The sequence below is a fragment of the Nyctereutes procyonoides genome, unplaced genomic scaffold (assembly GCF_905146905.1).
Source record: "Nyctereutes procyonoides isolate TBG_1078 unplaced genomic scaffold, NYPRO_anot_genome, whole genome shotgun sequence".
Taxonomy (NCBI): Eukaryota; Metazoa; Chordata; class Mammalia; order Carnivora; family Canidae; genus Nyctereutes; species Nyctereutes procyonoides.
In genome coordinates this window covers 7,867,336-7,888,120 of record NW_026575048.1, presented here as the reverse complement: position 1 = coordinate 7,888,120, position 20,785 = coordinate 7,867,336, and the positions used below count along the sequence as shown (strand labels likewise).

The 20,785-nt window shown below is 35.3% G+C and overlaps 1 protein-coding gene across 4 annotated transcripts in view; it reads left to right on the top strand.

The window, feature by feature from the left end:
- The window catches only part of ROCK2 (Rho associated coiled-coil containing protein kinase 2), a 144,120-nt gene that overhangs the window by 54,783 nt on the left and 68,552 nt on the right, over nt 1–20,785 (top strand). For all 4 annotated transcript variants that reach the window (XR_008664714.1, XM_055327197.1, XM_055327198.1 and 1 more), the window contains exons 2-3: nt 7,761–7,842; nt 8,834–8,934. Coding sequence is in view for 3 of the 4 variants with exons in the window: in XM_055327197.1 (XP_055183172.1) it covers nt 7,761–7,842; nt 8,834–8,934 (183 nt within the window). In the remaining variant the exon portion in view is untranslated. The remainder of the gene's footprint in view (nt 1–7,760; nt 7,843–8,833; nt 8,935–20,785) is intronic.

Genomic DNA, 20,785 nt, shown 5'->3' with positions numbered 1-20,785 from the left:
TTTTAAGTGTTCTAAATATGAATGGTACTATGTTACAAACCTATTAATTACTGTACCATCTAAATTGTTTTAAGGCAGTAGGGAGCTTTAAGAACTCATTTTACTACAACTATAGAAAGCTGAGGATTTATATAAGCAAACAGGAAAACTGTTACTATGCTTCATTAAGTTAGCTATTCAGCATTATATGGTGAAGTTGATTTATATGATACAAAATACGTGTGAGACACTTATCCAGTACTCTTTTATTTGTTTTCCTTTTTATCCTTTAAATAATAGTTTTTGTTAGGTGACATGATACATATAGTTCATTTAATTTGTCTTACTGATCTGAGACTAATGTACTTACAAAGCTATTTTAATTTGTCCTACTGATCTGAGACTAATGTACTTACAAAGCTATTTTGTAAAATAAGCATTAAGGATTTTATTCATCCGATATTGGTAAATGATAGCAGATCAGTTAATATGACTTAGATTGTTGTGAAATAGATGGCGTACTACAAAAATAATATGGAGTATACTTAGGATTCAGAAGTTTCTCTGTGTGCATTTAGGGTGGCTTAAAAATTTTTATTTTATTTCCTAAGTTGGATTTGTTTGGTCATACTATTTTTTTTTAAAGTTGAGTAGGCTCCACTCGTGCAGAACCTAGTGTGGGGCCCAAACTCACAAGCCAGCAACCAAGACGTGAGCTGAGATCAAGAGTTGGACCCAGGCACCCCTGATCCTGCTATTTTTAGTTTCCTATTTGTATTTGGAAGTTGTGGTAACAGAAAGAGGAAATGTATTAAAAATTCATTTAAGTAACATTTCCTGGTTACTTATCTGTACAGCAGATACACAGAAATATGTTTCCTATTCTTTTGTTGTCCTAACTTTAAAAACTGGATGTTGTATTCTTTTAGAGGAATAACTTTATTAACTTTAAGTTCAGTAATATTTAGGGGCACCTGGATGGCTCAGTCATTTGAGAGTCTGCCTTTGGCTCAGGGCATGATCCCAGGGTCCCTGCTCAGTGAGGAGCCTGCTTTTCTCTTTCTCTCTCTCCTTCTCTCTCTCTCTCTCTCTCTCTCTCTCTCTCTCTCTCTCCCCCTCCCTCCCTGCCCCCCTCCTTCCCCCATCCTCCTCTACCCCTGTACATGCTCTCTCTTGCTCTATCTCAAATAAATAGAAATTTAAAAAGTTCAGTAATGTTGAAAGTATAAATGTGTCATAAAATTCTAGTAATGCCACTCATAAACTGTTGACTTGGGCATTTTTTTTTAACCTACCTTATAACTATAGTTTCTATACTTACTGATACGGGTATAACTATAGAACCTAGCTTATATATTGTTGTGAGGATTAAAATGTCAACTTTGTGTAAAATGGTATGTACAGTTAATGCCATAAAGGAGTCAAGAAGAGTTCCTATTATTAATAACAAATACTGTATTGACCTATTACATAATTTATGGCCAAGTTGAATGCTAGGTGTTATTTAAAGTCTTTGAGTGTGAACCCAAAATAACATCTTAAAGAAAGGTTTTGCTTCATTTTTTATTAATTAATTAATTATTTTAAAGATTTTATTTATTTATTCATGAGAGACACAGAGAGAGGCAGAGGGAGAAGCAAGCTCCATGCAGGGAGCCCGATACAGGACTCAATTCCAGGACTCCAGGATCACGCCCTGGGCCGAAGGCAGGTGCTAAACTGTTGAGCCACCCAGGCAGGGATCCCCCTGCTTCGTTTTTTAAATACAAGTCCAGAAGTACTAAGAAGATTGTAAATTAAGAAATTATAATTTAAATAGCTCTGATGAAAGTACTGATGATATCTACATTACTGAATTCTCAGCCTTGAATAGCTATACTTACCAATCCCATTGACTATGGATCACTCTCTTGCTCTTGCTATACTCTACCTGGCTTCCAAGATAATAGAGGTCTTGATTTTCTTCTTTCTTTACCGATTCCTCCTTAGCCCCCTCTTCTCAATCTCTTAATATTGGTGTGTCCCAGGGCTCAGTCCCTTGGTCCTTTTTATTTGTCTGTATTCACTCCTTTAGAGATCTTACTTTACTTTTATAGCTTCAAATAATATCCATATGCTGACAGCTCATAATTGCATACAGTTTTCAGCTATATGATATTTTGTGCGGCATTTAACAATTGAAATTCCTAGAATAGGGTCTCCATCATTTTGGTTATCACTTCAGACATTCCAGGTTGCTGAAGTCTTTCCAGATTGTTTTTTTTTTTTTTTTTTTTTTTTTTTTGGGATGTGGAGAAGAGGAATGGATTTTATTTGGATATTTTAAAACAGATGTTTAGAAGCAGTTTATAGTGAAAATGAAATCAAGTCCAGTACTTCATTCTTTCTTGACAATTAAAATTTTAAAGGCTCTGCATTCAGGAAAAGTTAGGAAAATAGGCCATTATATATATATTTTCCACCGTGATAATTATAATGGGGGAGATTGAGTGTTGACTTGTACCTGTTTATTCAGGAAGACTGTAGTATAATGCAGTGTTCTCTCTGCCTTCTTCCGATGCTAATTTTTTCATATATACACATATAGACAACCACAGTCCAGTACTGGAGCTGATTCATATTTCTTAACCAGTGATATTAGAGATGTGGGTGATTTAGTAACTGGACAAGCTCTGAAATCTTAGCTTAAGACTTGATTGAAAGCTGTATCTGATCTACCTAGTTACGTAGTTTTGTAAAAAACTTGGGCAGTAAGACGTTTTCCAGTGTCTCTCTTAGGGGCTGGGATTTTCATTTCAGCTACTGTATTCCCAGTAATCAGTCTGATTTTGGCCCTTTACTACACTACATTTAGGCCCTTTTAATTCTCAGTCATTGGTTTTACTGCTTCCTGCCCTGAAATCCTCTATCTAGATCTTTGTGCCTTTGGCTTCTGTTCATTATTTGGCATTTTTCTCTCTGGTCCTTGAATATTTTGTGGTGGTGGTGTTTTGTTTTAGCACTTCTAAATGTTCTTTTTAGGGGTGCCTGGGTAACTCGGTTAAGCGTCTGACTTTTGATTTTAGCTCAGGTCATTATCTCAGGGTCATGAGATCAAGGGCTGCATTGAGCTTTTTTTGCTGGGCATGGAGCAGGCTTAGGAGTCTCTCTCCCTCCCCCTTTGTCCCTCCCCCAGCTCGTGTTCTCTCTCTCTCACTCTCAAAAAAAAAACCAAAACAAAACTTTTAAATGTTATCCTATTTTTTTTTGTGCATTTGGAAGTGATGAAAGGGACAAATAGTGTTAATTTTTTTCATTGGTTTGGAGTTTTGGTAGTTTTGAGTTCTTTTTAAAATATCTTTATCTCCGCTTAGTATCACTTTCTAAGAAGAGAGTCAGAGTTGAAATCACAGATGTGAAGAAAAAAAATCTTACTACCTAAAGTTTATATAAAACTACATTACAGGGAAGGTCATAGACATAGGCTTTCAATTAAGCCCTGAGCTAACCTAGCCATTGGATCTAAGTGTTTTTCATGTACTTAAAATATTGGTAGCTTAAAAAAAATTTATAATTTGTTTCTTAATAAGTGATATTAAATAGAATACATTTCAGATGTGAAAATTTATAAATATAAAAACCTCAAGTATAAATGTAAATTTATAAGTATATATTACTTCCTACATTTTCTTCAAATATAAATTATTAGCAGATTAAAGTATATAGTATCATTTAAAAATAGTGTATAAAAGTAAAACTAAATGCACAAATGAGATAGTATTTGATCTTTAAAAAATGAAAAAAAATGGCTTAAAAAAACCAAAATGGAATTTTTAATGGGTTGAATACTTGCTCTAACTGTTGGGACTGCTGAAAAATCTCTCTGACTTTTGAGATTTTCTTCTTGACTATTTAATCTTCACATAATCCCACATTTTGTGATAACTTGTGGGGAGGATGTGGGTTCAGCAAGGATTCAATCCTTTTACTGATATGAAGCTGTAGTCCTTTTTTTCCAAAGAATTTTTTTTCTTCATTGTATGTAGATGGAGATGTTAATGTAGTTAACTTTTATTGTATCTGTATGAAGTGTTCATATTCCATTTGTTTGAAAAGTCTCTGAACTAGAAGAAGGTATTTATTCTTGTAATAGATGCTTTTGCCTTGTCAATTGAAATTTTTTTCTTCTTGTGGAGGTTAATGGAGGTACAGAAGAAGGCTTTCCAAATAAATGTACCTTTCTTTGATTTAAAGTCATTAATTATGGATATATCTAACAATATAAGTGAATCAGATTTTATATTTTAATTAAAGTAGCAAAATCATATAAAAAAGATATAGCAATAATTTGATACTTAAAAATAGCCTACTATGCTAAAATGCTGGAATCCTTGAAAAATAAGTTCAGCTGTTCTGGAGAGGGGAATTTGGATGTGTGTGGGATCTCAAAGTGTGAATTTAAAAATTTCAACTTAACTGGAAGTTGGATATTTACTATTTTTTTAGTGTTTTTTTTCTTTCACTTTGAGAGAATCGAGATTATGTCTGCATTAAAGATACCAGTAGGAAAAAAAAAAAAAAAAGATACCAGTAGGCTCTACAGACTTTTAATTGTGATAAAAAGTATTTGTAGTTTACACTTAACACCTTTCCCCTTTCTAATTAATAAAGAATATTTTCATAAAATGTCAAAATTCTTGAAAAATAAAAATATGAAATATAACTGAATGGTAAACATAGTGTGTGCAATTTCTTTATAATTGGAAATTAAAAACCTCAGATTGCCTCTCTGATTTTCCCCCTACTTGGATACTTTTCCTTTTAGGGAAAAGGCCTCTTTATTTGCTGTTTTATTTTTTGCAATCCTCCAGCTCTTCCAGGCTTCCATTGGTGTTAGTCTCGTTGTTGAGACGAGGCAGATGAGTTAAGTTTATTGGACCTTTAAGTTTTAGGTAGTATTTGCTCTGTCATTTCCTAGTAGCATGACCTTGGACAAGTCAAAGTCACTTAATCTCTCTAAGCCTGAGTTTATTTTTAAAATGAAGAATATTTCTTCATGCCCTCTTTCTTCAGAGTTACTTGGGGATGAAACAGTATATGCAGTAGTGTTTAGTAATACTGTTACCTTCACAAGCATGTCCATTGAGTAAAGACTTTGTTTCTTACTGTTTTTCTTTTTTTTATCCCCAACAAGTTATTTGTATATACTTTTTCTTATTTTGATCATAAATTTACTGTATGCTTGTTTTAGAAAGTATGGAAAATAAAACTTAAAAAAATAGAAATCTGAACAATGTATTATCCCATTTTTATGTTTTTTGGGGAAATTTATTTTTGAGACTAAGTTTTCCCTTAGGGCAAGGAAAGTTAGTGTCATACCTATTTTTGGATTTTTTCTTTTCTTTGTATGTATTAGGAAAAAATTAATGCTTATTAAGTGAATGGAAATTTCCTTAGTTTGGGTATATTTTTTTTTATGATGTAAATTTTAGGTTGTACAAGCTTTATAATTTGACATGTGTATACATTCCAAAGTGATCATCACCACAAGTCTAGTTACTATCCATCACCATAGAGCTGACCGCCTTTACCTATTTTACTTACCCCCCAATCCCCTTCCCTTCTGGTAACCACCAGTCTGCTGTCTGCCTGTGAGTTTGTTTTTCTATTTTGTTCATTTCTTCATTTTTTTTATTCCATATAATAAGTGTAATCCTAGGGTATTTGTCTTTCTCTGACTTATTTCACTTAGCATAATATTCTTAAAGTCCATCCATGTCATTGCATATGACAAAATTTCATTCATTTTTATGACTGAGTAGTATTTCATTGTATATATACTATCCTCTTTATCTATTCACCTATTGATGGGCACTTAGGTTGTTTCCAAACCTTGGCTGTTGTAAATAATGCTGCAATTAGCTTACGGGTGCATATATCTTTTCAAATTGGTGTTTTCATATTATTGAGATCATTACTCAGAAGTATCACATTGTAGTTCTATTCTTAATTTTTTAAGGAATCTCCATATTGTTTTCCATAGTGGCTGCACCAATTTACAGTCCCATTAACAGTGTGACAGGGTTCCTTTTTCTCTACATCCTCTTTGACATTTGATATTTCTTGTCTTTGATAATAGCTATTCTAATAGGTGTTAGGTGATGTCTCATTGTGGTTTTGATTTGCATTTTCCTAATTATTAGTGATGTTGAGCATCTTTTTATGTACCTGTTGGCCATCTGTATGTCTTCTTTTGAGAAATGTCTCTTCAGATCCTCTGCTCATTTGTAAATAGTTTTGGGTTTTTTTGTTTTTGTATGATTTCTTTATATATTTTGGATATTAATTCCTTATTAGATATGTGGTTTGCGAATATCTTCTCCCATTCTGTAGGTTTTCTTTTCTGTGTATAAGCTCTTTGGTTTGATGTAATCCCATTTGTTTATTTTTTCTTTCCCTTGCCTTTGAAGTCCGATACATAAAGATATCACTAAGATCTATGTTAAATTTACCACTTATGTTTTCTTCTAGGGATTTTATGGTGTCAGGTCTTACATTCAACCCTTTAATCCATTTTGAGGTAATTTTTGTGTATGGTATAAGATAGTTGTGTAGTTTAATTTGCCTGTAGCTACCCAGTTTTTTCGACACCATTTATTGAAGAGATTGTCCTTTCTCCATTATATGTTCTTCCATCTTTTTCAGCGACTAATTGTCCATATAGTTAGTGTTAGTTTATTTCTGGGCTTTCATTTCTGCTCTGTGTGTCTGTTTCTGTACCAATACCATACTGTTTTGATTACTATAGTTTTGTAGTATAGTTTGAAATCTGGGAGCATGATATCTCCAGCTTTGTTTTTCTTTCTCAAGATTGTTTTGGTTATTTGGTACCTTTTGTGGTTCTATACAAATTTTACTATTATTTGTTATAGTTCTATGAAGTATGCCATTGGAATTTTGATGGGTATTGCTTTGAATCTGCAGATTGCTTGGGTAGTATGGACATTTTAGCAGTATTAACTTCTAATCCATAAGTAGGGAATATCTTTCCATTTATTTGCGTCTTCAATTTTTTTTTTCATGAGTGTCTATAGTTTCCAGTATGCAGGTCATGCAGGTCTTTCACCTTGGTTAAATTTATTCCTAGGTATTTTATTCTTTTTCATTCAGTTGTAAATGGGATTATTTTCTTAATTTCTTTAGACTGTGTTTCTTAAAGTCCAAAGCTTGGCGAAATTTGGACATTTGAAGAGAGAAAGGAAGATGTCTGACTAGCAAAAAATAATACTGAATGTGTATTTTCTTTTTAAGTAATTTCTATACCCAGTGTGGGAACTCAAACCCATATCCCTGAGATGAAGAGTCACATACTCAGCCAGACACCCCATGGGATGCATATTTTAAAATGACATTTTTCCAGGGGTGTGTGAGTGGCTCAGTCAGTTAAGCATTCGATTCTTGATTTTGGCTCAGGTCATGATCTCAGGTTGTGAGATGGAGTGCAGCCTCGGGCTCCGTGCTGGGTGTGAAGCTTGCTTAAGATTCTCTCACCTAATCACCAAATATGTACATACATAAATGACATTTTTCTATTGGCTAAAATAACAAAGGAAAACATAATAGGATCATTCATATATTTTCTGGCAGGAGGGAACAAGTTAGGGCTGTTGGATATGGAGCCACTGGGCAATTTCATATCAAAGTGGATTGATATTAGCAAGAACAACATATAATAAAATTTAAAGACTTTTTTGAATATTTGGAAGTTGTAACAACTTTCTTTTTCCTTTTTTGTTAAACAGGATGGCTTAAATTCCTTGGTCCTTGATTTGGATTTTCCTGCTTTGAGGAAAAACAAGAATATAGATAATTTTTTAAATAGATGTGAGTAAACTTTATATTTGATCCTATCACTATACTTTTGATAAGATTAATATTAGAGTCTATAAATTATTAACCTTAAGTATTTTTTAGTTTGCTATTTGATTTGTTTAAAGACTAGCATTCTTTATTTTCAAAGCAAAACTGCAGAACTTAGTTGCAGTTTGTAAAGTAGGTAAAGTTCAAGATTTTGTATGAATTATTAAGACTGATTTCAGGGTAGGTTATTTATGGCAGTTCAAAGAGAACTTTTAAAATAATGTTAACACTGTTAAGACTCAGGCTTACATTACCTAGGAGACTTAATGAGCTTTATGTTTGTGTAAATCTAGACATGTCAATCTAGCTAATGAAAGATAATGTGATGACCATTATTGTCATATATGCAATAACAATATTTGCCAGTATTGATGTTGCATTGAAGATGTAAATGAAGTTGAATTCTAAGAATAAATTCTCAAAATAATTTAATATGTAATTTATATCAACACAGTAAACCTTTTAAGTTGGAATTGTCAGAGACTGGGCTATTTTCATAATTAAACAATTTTTTAAAATAATTAAACAATTTTGTCTGTAGTTACCATATCTACAATATGTGATTACTATGCAAGGAAGTAGGCAATTAAAAATTTATTATTAAAATTAGCCTTGCAAGTAATTTCACAGCAGCTCTCTGCCATGATTTAGAATATACTCTAAGACTGCACAGGTCATCACTGTTTACCTGTTATCCTGCCAAGCAACAGAGTCAGAAATGGAGTAGCTTACATGCTGCTTTTTGGTAGTCAGTATTTTTTGTTTTATATGTGTTAAAAAACCATAGAGTTTTGGTTCTTTGATGTAGAGTTATTATGTATGTTAGATTTTTAAACAACCTTTGAAAACTGACAGATTTAGCTAAAAACTAAACTTAGTTTCTTTAAGAATCTGTTTACAAATATAGTGATTATTTAAAAATATTGCTTATAAATACGATCTTTTTTTATTGCAGATGAGAAAATTGTGAAAAAAATCAGAGGTCTACAGATGAAGGCAGAAGACTATGATGTTGTAAAAGTTATTGGAAGAGGTGCTTTTGGTGAGGTGCAGCTGGTAAGAAAGTATTGTTTTGTTCTGTTTTTTTTTTTGAATACAGGGTTTTGTGAAATATTATCAGAAGCCTCTGGGTAGATCTTATTTTTCTGCTCAGCCATCCCAGAATTAGTTTTGTCTTGGTCAAGTCATTCCATCTTAGAGAAGCTGAGTGTCTTTATTTTTGAAAGGAGGTACTTGCAAGCTATAAACACTGTATCTCTTCCAACTCTGAAACACTGAGGTTTAGAATATATTAGGCCAACTTGGTTTCACACATGACCTGCTTAGCAGTTAATATTCCACAAGACCTATTGTGTTTTTATTTAATGTGTTAAGATCAATAACATTTCTGCTTAATTAACTGAGACTAATTTAGATATATTAGAAACCTAACAAAGACATTTTAATATGAAATTTATCTTTGCAGGAAAAAGTGGTACCAACTGGAAATATAAATATTTCACTTATATATTAATGAGGAACTCCATCACTTGAGTATGAAACTCCGCTGCTTTTGTTTTTACAAATTATTTTATTTGGTTAAATAATGGGTTTAGATTCTGCTTTTTTTTTCTTTAAAGATTTTATTTATTTATTCATGAGAGACACAGAGAAAAAGAGGGGCAGAGACACAGGCAGAGGGAGAAGCAGGCTCCAAGCAGGGAGCCCAATGTGGGACTCAATCCCAGGACTTCAGGATCATGCCCCGGGCCGAAGGCAGGCACTAAACCACTGATCCATCCAGGGATCCCAAGATTCTGCTTTTCACTCTTTGGTGTTCTACTCTTTTTGATGGAGCTTGAGAAAAGCAGTGCTCACTGTTGTCAGCATGGCTTCTCTGGGAACAAGTCATGACAGACTAACTTGTTTTTGTCTTCTCTTTCATTTCTTTTTTCTTTGATAGGTTTATTGAACTTGTAGATCAGGGTAGTGTAATAGGTGTGATATATATCAATCAGATATTTGAAAAAGTCTGATGTACTTGAAGAGAACTTGGAAAAACGTCAGTGAATAAGGATATGGGTAGGTGGCTTTATAACTAATTTAATAGCTGTATTCTAAGGAGGCTGATGAAGGCATAAATGGTACCTTGGACAGAGGTCCGCAGGGACAGGTTTTAGTGTTCTGTCTTCTCCTAGTCAGCATCTTTAATGAGGCATTTATTGTATGGAGGCAATGGTGACATGCTGAATAATTTTGCAAATGAGTTAAAACTGAAGTATGAGGATGATTTCAGATTAAAAAAAAAATGATTTCAGATAATAAGCCGAAATCCAGAAATCATCAATTGAGAAGGTCATTGGGCCAGATAGAAGAAGTGAAATTTAACCAGAATAAAGACCTGTACTTAGCTGTGTAGAACTCAAGAAATCGATTCCTTAACAGTAATTATTGTATTTATTACAATTAAAGAACAATTTTCTTTGAATGTAAACCAAGCAAGACTCATTGGTGATTTGGCTGTCCAAAACAGTAAAAAAGGTTTGGATTGCTTTGATAAAGATTTTTTTGATTTTGAGATGACTGGGCCATACTGCATCTTTTTTTTTTTTTTAAGTTTTATTTATTTATTCATGAGAGACAGAGAGAGAGAGAGTGGCAGGTTCCCCATGGGGAGCTTGATGCAGGACTCTCCTGAAACTCTAGGATCATGACCTGAGCCAAAGGTAGACACTCAACCACTGAGCCACCCAGGTGCCTCTTTACTACATTTTATTCATTCTGGATGCTCTATTTTGAAGGGCAGATTGATAGAAGGTACTTGAGGGATGAAATGCTCAGGGACTTGAAACTGTGCCATCTGAGGTGTGGCAGAAGGAACTGAGAAGTTAATATGCAATAGATATGAGGAGTGGGCTACTTTTGATTTTGTTTGTTTGTTTTGTTTTGTTTTGAGTCAGTGACACTGGTGAAGCTTTGGCTAGTAGACTACCCATGGGAAGAGAGTCAGAGATTAGATTTTGTGACTGTTGAGTTGTGGAAAGCCCTGTAAGATAGGGAAAATAAAAAATGGTTGAATCCTACATCTGCCATAGTCTAATTCAAAGATCATGGTGAGTATAGACAAGATTCTCAATATCCCTGAGTTACAAACTATAGAATACAGATGATAATATCTATGTAATGGGATTCTTGTAGGGGGTTAAGTGAATTAAATAAATCTAGGTGTAGTGTTCCCTATTTGTTAACTATTGTTACTATTGCCTATTTGATACATAGATTCATACAACAATACATTGTTTTTTCATACTCAGGATGTAGTGTAGATAAAGATACTCAAATTTGGAGTTATGTTTTTTTTTTTTTTTAAGATTTTATTTATTTATTCATGACAGAGAGAGAGAGAGGCAGAGACACAGGCAGAGAGAGAAGCAGGCTCTATGCAGGGAGCCTGATGTGGAACTTGATCCTGGGTCTCCAGGATCACACCCCATGCTGAAGGCGGTGCCAAACCGCTGAGCCACCGGGGCTGCCCCTGGAGTTCTGTTTTTGGTAGGAAATATGACAGATCTTAGCTTGTCATGTTTTTATGGCAGAGTCATTGTTCTGTGTTAGGTGAATTTGATCATTCAACTTCAGTAAATTCAAGAAAAGAAAAGGCTTTTATTTTTGTTGTTAATTTTCCATCCCAAATTTTGTTTTGTCCACAAAACATGCAGAAACAAAGTCACATGTTTTTAAAAATGAAAAATATTTTAACATTCCATTAATCTGATGACCTGACCCAAGAACTTGGAACATGTTTGTTTTGGCTTTAGCTCTCGGTTCTGTTACCTTTGGCGGAGACTTTGTAAAAGGATGAGACTGAAAAGCAAAAGTCCAAGTTCTTCTTCCATAGTCTTTTATTAAAGTTGCTTTGTATGTTGTAGATAAATGAGTTTGACAGTTATGAGGGCAGTGTTCTACATTTGGCATATCTTTATGATTATGTTTTTCTAGTCATCTGAAGAAAATTTTACAATAGTAGATGCAAATTTGTCTTTCCTTGTGAAATACTTTTTGGGCCAAGTTAAAAACACATTACCACAGAAGGCCCGGCCCGCCAGTCAGTTTCAAAAAGAAAATTCTTGTTGTAAATAACTTTGGTATGTCACAGTAGCCATACCATACTATTTAAGAGTTAAGAGTCCGAGTACTTACGGTTGAATTCTAACTCTGACTAGCTGTCAGTGCAGACAAGTTACTTAATCACTCTATGCCTCAGTTTCTTATCTGTTAAATGATAATGATGATAACACTTATACCCCATTGGGTTACTGGGATAATTAAATGTATTTAAATTTGGAACAGTTCTTGGAATATAATAAGGGCTTAGTAGATGGTAACAGTTATCCATCCATCAGTGAATATTTAATCAGGATCTGTTATGTTTCAGAAGCTGTGCTAGCCTCTAAAGATGCAAGAGCATAGTTTTGATCTCTCTGCAAGAGGTAGCTTTGTGGAGGAGAAAATAATTTTACTTTAAAGTGCAATATTTTCAAATTATGATAAATACAATGATGGAAAGATCTGGATACTATGAGAAGGAAAATGGAGGGATGTGCTTAATTCAGGTGTGTGTATCTCTCTGTGAGAAGATGACAGTGGAGTTATATAGAGGACAAACAAGGTAGCCACATGAAGAGGGGTAGGGCAAGAGTAAAAAACTGAGGGAATAGCATGTGATGTCATGAGTCAGGAAAGTGTCAAATCATTTAGTTTATTCGAACAGATTTCCTCACCTGAAAAAGGCTTTTTCTTACACATTGTAAAGTTTTATAATTCTATGGGCAAAATTTGTTTAGCTTATTGTCTTTTTTCCTCTCTCTACAGAGGTGATGTATATGTATGTTTTTATATCACGCATGAAAAGTCTGTGATGTAGATGATTTGATACCCACTATTGTTTTTGGATTCTACTCTTTTTGGATTATTTATCACATCTCATTTTTATGGAAAATAATATTGTTCAGTACAGTATATTAAGAGCAGTACTTTGGAAGAATAGTCAAAGTTAACTACTTTTGTTTCCATTCTATAGTATGTAGATTTCCTATCATCAAAGCTTTAATTTCCTTATCTTATAGTAGCACTAATAATAGAACTTAAGATTTTTGTGAGAATTAAATTAAGCTATGGATGTGTGATACTGGGACCTGGCACATTGTAAGTATTAAGTAAATATTATCTGTTGTCACTTTTGTCAGTTTCTATGCATTTATGAATTTAATATGTTTTAATTTTAAATAATCATAAGTCTTGCTCTAATTTTTATATGTATTTGTATGTGTTGGTTCACTAGAGCTTCCATAACAAGATACCACCAACTGTGGCTTAACGAACAGAAATTTATTTTCTCAGTTCTGGAGGCTACAAGCTTGACATCAAGGTGTTGGCGGGTTTGGTTTCTCCTGAGACCTCTCTCTTTGGCTTGTGGAAAGCCACCTTCTGTTGTGTTCTTTCTTTGTGCTTACATGTGCCTGATGTGTCGCTCTGTGTCCCAATAGCCTGTTATTAGAGGGACACCAGTCAGATTGGATTAGGACCCACCCTAATAACCTCATGTTAATTTAATCACCTCTTTAATGTCCCAGTCTCCAGATACAGTCACATTCTGAGGTACTGGAGGTTAGGGTTTTAAAATATAGTGGGGTTGGGGTTGGACATAGCACACGTTCATTCCATAATTGTGTATATATGTTGGGATGAACTTTTTTAGTGAGGTTACTTTTTGAATAGATATGCGTGCTTACTTTGTTTATGGTTATTCACTTACCTTGGACATAAATAATCCTCTTTGAAAAGAAAGTTACAAATTCTAGCTTTACAAATGTCTTCTTAAGGTAGCTATTTAGTCTTCATATCTGTTAATAGAATATATATTGTTCTTTAATATTCCCTTGGTTAATTTTTTTTTTTTTTTTTTTTTTTTTTTTTTTTTTTTTTGGTGTGTGTGTGACTCTGGAGGTTTGCCCACCTGGTTTTACTTCATTCTAGGCAAAACCACACCACACAAACCCTTGGGGCTACTCCGACCATGCAGGCACCTGGGACATGCTGCAGGCAGGTCTCTTTCCCGTCATCCTTGCTGAGGATCCTTCCGACTGTCCTCTCTTTCTCTCGTTGCTAAAGACCATCCCCCTGCCCAACCACTCTGGACTCCCAAACCCCACACCAGCTAGGCTGTGGGGAGAGACGGGGACAGCAGAAGGATACACAACTCAGCCCTCTTGCACCCGAGGGGGCCAGGAACTGCCCTGTACTCCCTGATCCACTGCAGCCACCAGGTGGATACCACCTCACCCCAGCTACTCCTGTTTGGTGGCCATTAAAAGAATTCCTCCCACAACAGATGCCCTCTAGGGTCCTGAAAAGCAGGTCTGCTCCCCACCTCTACCGTCAGGGCCTGACTTCCCCCACAAGACCTCCAAAATGACACTGAGAGTCCCTGACACTACTAACCTCGGGGGGGGGGGTGTCCAGCCATAGATGCTACTTGGCTTCCTCTCTAACCACTAGGCCACTTCTTTAAAACAAAATGTCTGCTCTTACCAGCAAGAGAGATGCTGTGAAGCTGAAACCTTGCAAAGGGATGGGTTTTGACCTCAGAGACTTGCTCAGTAATGCAGGGAGGGGACCCTACTGCTGAAGACCCCAGCTACAGGCACCCCTACAGTCCTGATGTGGATCAGCAGTGGGCAGCAGTTTTTTAAAAAGGTTCTTAAAATTTATTAGAGGGGGCAGGGGCAGAAGGAGAGGGAGAAGCAGATTCCATGCTGAGCAGAAAGCCCAACTCAGGGCTTGATCCCAGAACTCTGGGATCATGGCCAGTGCTGAAGGCAGACACTTAACCAGCTGAGCCACCCAGGTGCCCCAGCAAATGTTTATTTAACGTCTGGTACCATTATAAGCACTGACAATACACTGTATAGGTAAACTACTCAGACAAAGCACCTGCATTCATGGAGCTTTTATTTTGAGCTGGCCACTGTTATAGTTTCAAAAAGAAATTGTGGTCTAGGTTCTAAAAATAGAGTTCTAAGTTAACTTTCTTAAGCATGGTGCATATTTGTTAGGAATTACCTAATTATGATTCTTTATTTGGAGGAGATGTATAAAACAAGATTTCATGGTTTGTAGTGGAATTATTTTTAGCATTTTTGATTTTGAAGTTGTATCTTCTTATATTGGAATTGGGGACCTTATCTTTAGCTGGTTTTGTGATGTTACCTTCTCATTTTTCTTAACTGAAGCATTCATTGGGACTCTTGGGTGGCTTAGTCAGTTAGGCATCTGACTCGATCTTAGCTCAGGTCTTGATGTCAGGTTCATGAGTTCAGCCCCTGAGTTGAGCTTCACATTGGGCATGGAACCTGCTTAAAAAAAAAAAAAAAGTGCTCGTATTTTTCCTAGTGGTAGTTTTATGTAAAAGTATGTAAATTAATATTTGAATGCATTCTCGCTCTAAAAGGTCTAAGTTGCTTAGAATTGGGTAGAATAAAATGTGAAAATCTCCTTTTATCATGTCTTTCTTTATTTCATTTTCAAACATAAAGATAACTAGTCTTTTGGTATCCCTTTAGTGCTTTGATTATTGTAAACATTTGGGAACTGTTAACAAATCTAGGGCCAAATTATTTTCAGTGGATATATATATATTTTATTGTAATTGTTTTCATTCTAGGAAGTTAAAACATTTCTCTATTGAGTTATAAAAATTGCATCAATGCCAATTATTCTCCATTAAAAATTCTTTTATTTATACAACAGATATGTTCATAGTAGAATAAGAAAGTAAGCGATCATGATACTTTTTAAAATTCCTGCTTGTCCCACTACGGAGAGAGAACTGTTTTTATTACTTCGATGTATAGCTTTCTGACTTCTGTTTCTTCTAAAGATATGCATAGCATATGGTTATCTTCTGTGTATTAAGGGATCATATTATATATGTGGTTTTGTAATTTGTGGTTGTTTTGATGTAACGCTAAATAATAATACACACTTTATAGCAATTACAATATTCCAGGCAGGCTTCATTTTTTTTTAACTTAATTTTTTAAAAAAGATTTTATTTATTTATTCTTGAGAGAGAGAGAGAGAGAGAGAAGCAGAGACATAGGCAGAGGGAGCCTGATGCGGGACTTAATCCCAGGACCCCGGGATCATGCCCTGAGCCGAAAGCAGATGCTTAACTGCTGAGCCACCCAGGTGCCCCTCCCAGCAGGCTTCTAAGCAACTTTTGTATAGTAGATGTTTTGTTTAGATAGGATGTTGTTACTATTCATGCTCATTTGACATACGGGGAGGTTCAGATAGAATGAAGAACCTGCCAAAGTTCTAACTTCTAAGTGGTTGAACTGAGATTTGAACCTAAGGTGAGGATTCGGCTGTTGATTTTTTTTTGTTGTATGGTCATAGTCATTTTTCTGTGCCAGTAAATACAGACTTTGTATGTAACCTTATTGGCTGCATAGGGTTTCACTCTCTTCTTACTCAGCCTCCTACTAGTATACTAGTATTCAATTCTTCTTTCTTGAAACACTATTCTTTCCTATGTTACTGGTTCTTCATAGTTTCCTTAGTGGTTCATTCTCCATCTGACTTCTAAATATCATAGCCTAGTCTCTTGTTTATTTAATCTCTGTTCTCTCCTAAGTCACTCTACTATTGCTGTGGCTTTAAATGTAATCTATATGATGTCAAGGTTCAGATTCATAGCTGCTACTCAGAATTTTCTAGTTTGCTCTCTCAACTCATATCCATGATGGCTTATTTGACATCTCCATTAAGATGTGTCGTATCTAAAACATTTGAAATTAGAATGCTTGATTCTCTCTCTAACTTATCCACAAAGATACAACACATCTTAATAAATGGCTCCACTATCAACCCTGTTGTTCGAGCCAAAAAATTAGGAATCCTTATTCTCTTTTGGTCATTTCTTAAATTTAACTTTCCAGTTAAGTCCTGCTCAGAACAGTTCTCCACTCTTTTTTTTGGTGGGGGGGGGGGGCTTTCACTGTTGCTGCTGTTATCCAAGATACTCTTTCCTTCCCAGTCAGGTATGAGCATCTCCTTTGTATCTTACTTTGTTTTCCATTTCTGCTGACAATATTTTCATCATTGGATTGTTGAGTTTGGAATGGCAAGTGCTATTGAAGAAACCATCAAGACCATGCTTATTAAATCTGTAATTCATGCTATCCAGGCTCAGGTGGACCCACATTACTGTTTGACTGTTTTCCCCATACTTCATATTCTTGTATTTTCATGTATCCCTCCTATCCTACTCTCATTTTGAGTGTGGGTATATAGTAGAATCAATTAGGGGCTTTTCTAACATGTTTTGTGTTTTTCTTATTTCCCTTCTTATATAATAATATATAAAGGTTAGGAAATACAGATCTATCTGCTAATACAAACTGCTGCCAGTTTGAACTTTTCAAAATATATTTATTGTATCTCGTTTGCAATTCGTGGCTCCCTTAACTACTGAATGAAGCATGACCTCTTCATCCTGGCCTTCTGGGTCCTTTTTTAAGATGTCACCAATATTATCTTTTTTTTTTTTTCCAAATTTTATCTTTTATCGTTATTTTTTGTTATGCTGTTCATTCTGAGCAGGCTACTCATTTCAGAGCATGCTCTTTGTTTTATTGTCTGTTTCTTCAATCACGTTTCACTTTCTCTCTCTGTTTGTTTTATTTTTATTTTTTAAAAAATTTTTATTTATTCATGAGAGACACACACACAGAGAGAGAGAGAGAGAGAGGCAGAGACACAGGCAGTGGGAGAAGCAGGCTCCATGTAGGAAGCCTGACGTGGGACTTGATCCCAGGTCTCCAGGATCAGGTCCTGGGCTGAAGGCAGCGCTAAACTGCTGAGCCACCGGGCCGCCCTCTGTGTTTGTTTTAAAAGAAAACTTTTTCCTGTTACTTTCTTTCCTACCCTTTATCTGTGTGTGATCTTTCATCAGCATTTTTTAATTTATAATTTTATGTAATTTACCATATTATGCTTTGTACTGTAGTTTCTTTCTGTGTATATTTCTTTGGATCCTTTTATGTTGTGAATTTTTTGAGAGTAGGAACCATGTCTTTTTTTTTTTTTTAAATAAAGATATTTATTTATTTATTTGACAGGGACTGAGCACAAGCAAAAGGAGTGGTGGGGAGAGGGAGAAGCAGGCTCCCTGTTGAGCAGGGAGCCAGACACAGGGCTTGATCCCAGAGCCTAAGGTAGCTGCTTAACTGGCCACTAGGTGCTCTGGAACCATGTCTTTCGAATACTTTTGGCATTCCCATCAGAGGCTTGTAGCTACTTATCTGAAAATAGTTTACCAAATCTGTGGAGATTATCTTTAGTCAAGTACATAGTTTAGGAGCCACGAGAAAGGGAGAGCCCTCACCATGTAGTGATTTGTCAGTCCAACTGTAGACATTGGTAAGTGATATGTGTATGCAGCTAGATCATATCTGTGGTTGGATTTTTCGTGTCTTTTTATATCCTGTACAATGCAGAACCTGAAACATAGGAAGTTTTTGTTGAAGTGAATTGATTATGATCTCTCATGATCCCTGGGCTCAGATGCTTCCTGGGATCCAGTGTGCTAAAGAGATACAGACTCTGTGACAGGACTTAAGGCAGGTATGAGATGAGGGTCTTGGCTCCCCTCTCCCCTACTGGCTTGCTTTTAATTTAATTGGTTTAATCTGAGCTTCTAAAGTAGAATCAACTAGAAGGAAAGAGTATAGGGGAAATGATTTACCAACACTTGTCATGTCAAGTCAAATTTTTAGTTCCTTTTTTGGAGTAAAACAGGCTTTTCTCTGGTTACAAAGTTATTTCTGAGTTGCAAGAATTATCTTCTTCCCTCTGTGTTATTGTAATTCCTGTATTCCTTCATTCAGTCTTGGCTGCCACAAGCAGGCATGTGTAGTAGTGAAAACCTTAGCAGCACACACTAACTACTGTTGTCCATCAAGCTGGATTTTCTTATAAAGATAATCTATTGTAATTTTTGATATTAAAAACGAAATTGAAAATCTCAAATGGGGAATTTGGGCTAGAAGAATTTTTGAAAGTTTTTTGTCCACAAATGTTCTATGAGATCTAGGTCCATTTTAGGATTTTCCAAGCATGTCTTGTCTCTAGCTATTAGATTTAGGGATGTTTCATCTACTGAAAAGAATTTTTTTTTAAGAAGTACATAATTTGCTATAGAAAATACAAATAGGCAAATAATAAGAACATGGAAATCACTCAGAATTCTCTTAGTTGAGATAAAACCCTGTTAACTCTTTGGCCCTTTTTTGGTGTTATATATATAGAGAGATGGGTGGGGGTGGGAGGAGGCATCTAGAGAATAGGAACAGTTTTTTTTTTTTTTTTTGTTATGTACTCAAACTGGTGATGTAGGTGAAACACATGTAAAGGTTCATGATAGTATGAACTAAGTTCCATTTACCTATAGTGGTATTAGATAACATTTTCATTGAGTATATTCTGTGTGTTAAGTATTTATATTCATAGTCTCATTTTATCTTTGCAACAGTTCTATGAGATTCTTACATAGATGAAGTTCTGAAACTTAGGTTAAGTTAGTGGCCCCATAGTTCATAAATAGCTAGGATTTTCGCAGTTTTGTTGACATCTAAATCCATGCTTTTAAGCAGTACTCTGTACAACGTGGTAATGAATAGCTCCTATATCTGGCTGTTTATCCATCCATATTGAATAGAGAAGGAACAAAGGAGAGTGTACAGAGATGCTGAGGGAGATTATAATAGAATCATTCAGAAAGAGACATCCTGAGGAGAAAGATCAGTGGAAACCAGCTTTTCTAAAGTAACAGCGCTTTATTGTAGTACTTTGTAATATTAGGCTAATGAATTTTAAAAGTATGAGGTAGATGTTTGGCATGAATACAACTATTGCCTCTTAATGTTTGTTGTATAAATCAAGTCAAAGGCTACAAGCTGGTGGTTCCTAACTCTTGTGTTTTGAGCCAGTTAAGTGTCCTATCCCAGTAGTTTAAATCAAACTCAGGCCTCATTAACTAAAACATCTAGGCAAAATAGTCTTTATTTATTAAAAATTTTATAGTTCTCACATAGACATAGCTATAATTTTGTTGAATTTGTTGAATTGGATATTCAGCATTTTGCCAACCACAAGGCAGCCCCACAAATGAAAATTTATACTCTGCCTTAAGGAGCTTTTGAAGCAGACATGTATATAACTAATTTTAATATTAGATTGTGGTAAGTGCTATAGAAGCACAGAGAGGGAAGTACTGTTGCATAAAGAATCAGCAAAAGTAAAGTGAATAAACATGTTTCTTGTGTTCAGAGAATTATACCTATCATGTGTGACATTTTGTGTATTTGAATGGTATTGTCGTTCTAGGTTTGTTTTTATTTGTTTATTTAATTCATATATAAAAGATTAAAAATGGCGCCTGTTAATCTCAGCTGGTTAAGCATCCGACTCTTGATTTCAGCTCAGGTTATGATCTCAGTGTCATGAGATTGAGCCCCATGTCAGGCTCTGTGCTAGGTATGGAGCATGCTTAAGGTTCCCTCTCCTTCTGTCCTCCCCTCCTCAACTTGCACTCTTCTCTCAAGAAAAGAATTTTTTTTAAAATTTTTTTTAATTTATTTATGATAGCTACAGAGAGAGAGAGAGAGACAGAGACACAGGCAGAGGGAGAAGCAGGCTCCATGCACCGGGAGCCCAATGTGGGATTCAATCCCGGGTCTCCAGGATCGCGCCCTGGGCCAAAGGCAGGCGCCAAACCGCTGCGCCACCCAGGGATCCCAAGAATTTTTTTTTAAATAAATAAATATTTAACTATTTTCTGTCAGCTGACAAACATCTTTTAGTT